This window comes from Poecilia latipinna, unplaced genomic scaffold, assembly GCF_001443285.1.
Source record: "Poecilia latipinna isolate Pla-1442-1.1 unplaced genomic scaffold, P_latipinna-1.0 Scaffold6229, whole genome shotgun sequence".
NCBI lineage: Eukaryota > Metazoa > Chordata > Actinopteri > Cyprinodontiformes > Poeciliidae > Poecilia > Poecilia latipinna.
Window position 1 is genome coordinate 12,751 of NW_015118845.1, and position 2,520 is coordinate 15,270.

Sequence of the window (2,520 nt, forward strand, 5' to 3'; positions counted from 1 at the left end):
ATAAAACTAATAGAAAAAATGTAAGCAACCTACTTGCATACTGGATGTGGACTGTTGGATTTTAAATTCATGAGCAGTAAATATTGTGCTAATTATCAGTATTGGACCACAGAAAGCAAGGCGGTTGCAAGCCTTTAAAATTGTGATGCTTTTTATGGGTCAAATAGACTCAGAAAATTGTAACAGCAGCTGCACAGGGGGGCCCAATCTAATTTTTTTTCAGGGGGCCCAAGATTCCTGGCGGCGCCTCTGGTCAGAGGGCTTAGGAAATAATAATAGTAATTTTAAAAAAATAAAAATAAAAAATTTGACCAAAAGGGCACTTGGGGGCAAGGAGCAAAAGGGGCAGGTGCTCAAGGCCCCCCAACCCCTCTGCACGTGCCTGTTTCTGACCTCTTATTCAGTTTAATATGTCTGTATGCTTTAAACTGTATGTATAATGTGAAGGCTAGTGTGTCAACCACTGTAAAACCTTTATGGTACATCACTATATAAAAACTTTTTTTTTTTAAATAAATTACTTTCTGACAGAAAATTAAGACCTAAATAATATTGAGCAAACTTGTTTCCAGTTTCATCTAGGGAATTGTACATTCTAGTTTGTAGGATGTGCAAAACCAGGGGGATTTAGCTAGATTCAGTACTGTGATTAAAGTTCAAAATCATCTTCACAAATGGAGCGACTTGTCTTAAACAGTATAAATTAATGTTATCTCATTTTTGCTCTTCACTCCCCTTTTAGAGGTCAAAGATTGCTGTGTTCGAAAAGATGTGGTCATACATGCGCAGTGCAGACCCGTCTGTATTCGTAAAGAGCACCAATGAGGGGGTAATACGAGTCAGAAAGTCAAAGGGGAAGTATGCCTACCTACTTGAGTCTTCCATGAACGAGTACATCGAGCAGAGGAAACCCTGCGACACCATGAAAGTAGGAGGAAACCTTGACTCTAAGGGTTACGGAGTGGCCACTCCCAAAGCATCGCCCCTCAGGTACACTCTGAGTGTCTGGTTAGCGGACGCCAACGTGGGGTTAGTGTTGTCTCGTTTTTGTCTGTTATTTGTGGTAACTTCTTAAGTTAGAATAGAGAGTGCAATATCAAATATTTGTGAGATCCCTCAAACATGGATCCACACCCGTTTCTGACAATTAAATCTTTGCTTAGAACACTAAATCTGCTACTTTGAACAGCTCCCTCTACTGTGTAAATGCTGAAGTCTAGAGCATTCTGAGTAAGGGTAAAAAAAGTTTCTAACTCCTCAAAATATAAAGGAACCGGTGAAATAAAACTGGATGATCAGTGTCATTTTTCCAGATTTTCTTTCCCTTTAGCATATCTCCCAGTCAACTTTCTGTAAAAAGTCAGTTAAATTGTATTGCTCCAAAACTTAAGTCAACTCAATTATAAAATTATACAAACCTTAAATGCATGAAGAGTAATTAGATAGGATGTTTTTGATAAACAGCATATTAGAGCTAGTTTTCATTAAATGCATCAAAAATTTCCTCTAAAACTTTGGAAGGAACACTTTTTTTTTAATCTTGCTAATCTTGCACTGTCGTAAACTCAAAGTGAAAATGATTTCAATCATCACATAAATTTTATTATGAAACTGTGCAATTGAAATTCTGGAGTATGAAATGGATCTGATGTGTCCAATCCTAGTCACAGTCCTAACTATGGAGTTACAGAGAAGACAGGTGTTTGAAACACCAGAAAGAAGAAACATTAACCATCACAAAACACGTTTTATTTCAATATTTTATTAAATAGCAATTTTAATTCAGAAAAATGTGTCAACTGTAGCCCTTTGTCGCTAATAAAGACGACATCCAAGTGAAGGCTAGGAATGCTCATTTCTCAATTCCCGTAAAATTTGAGCCAGTTTTAGATTCTCTTGGTGGGAAAGGAAATGGCAAGGAAATTAATCAGTTCAATCTAAAATCTGTGTACATGTACACACATTATGTCGCATTTCCTGTTTCTCATTTCTAGTTTTTCTCCCATTTTATTTAAATTCCAAAATATGTAATTGTCTGAGATTGAAAATTGTTTAATTCGTATTTGTCAAATTAAGGTTCAAACAGAGAAAGTAAAGTTAGTCAAACATTAGAGCTAACATCAGAATGCTGTTAGTAAAAATGGTCTAAACAGTAACTGACTTCTGCACACACAGAGTGTTGATTTACATAAGCAACTGATTGGATTTTGTCAGAAACTGGATGATTGGTGCTTAATAAGGTAATCGAGTCTGTTAGTCTTGAGGGGTGGATCACAGTTTTATTGTCTTTGTGTCTGTCTCTTACTGTGTTTGTCTGTCTTGTCTCTCTTTTGTCTTTGTCCACATGTCTGTCAGACTGTCTGCCTCTTGTTATCTGTTATGCCTGTCTTACTGCTGCCTGCCTGTATGCCTTTACATGCACCAGCGCACTAACAATTGCACTCATAATTAGAGATGTGCCGATCAGGTTTTTTCCTTCCAATTCCGATCACTGATACCGATCACATAATTATTATTTTT

General features: G+C 36.9%; 1 protein-coding gene across 1 annotated transcript; it reads left to right on the forward strand.

Moving 5' to 3' along the window:
• The first annotated feature begins 715 nt into the window (after nucleotides 1-715).
• LOC106943849 (glutamate receptor 2-like) lies at nucleotides 716-2,495 on the forward strand. The gene is made up of 2 exons (XM_015027138.1): nucleotides 716-990; nucleotides 2,356-2,495. The coding sequence occupies exons 1-2, from the start codon at nucleotides 770-772 to the stop codon at nucleotides 2,450-2,452; spliced, it is 318 nt and encodes a 105-aa protein (XP_014882624.1). The 5' UTR covers nucleotides 716-769; the 3' UTR covers nucleotides 2,453-2,495.
• Nucleotides 2,496-2,520: the final 25 nt, after the last annotated feature.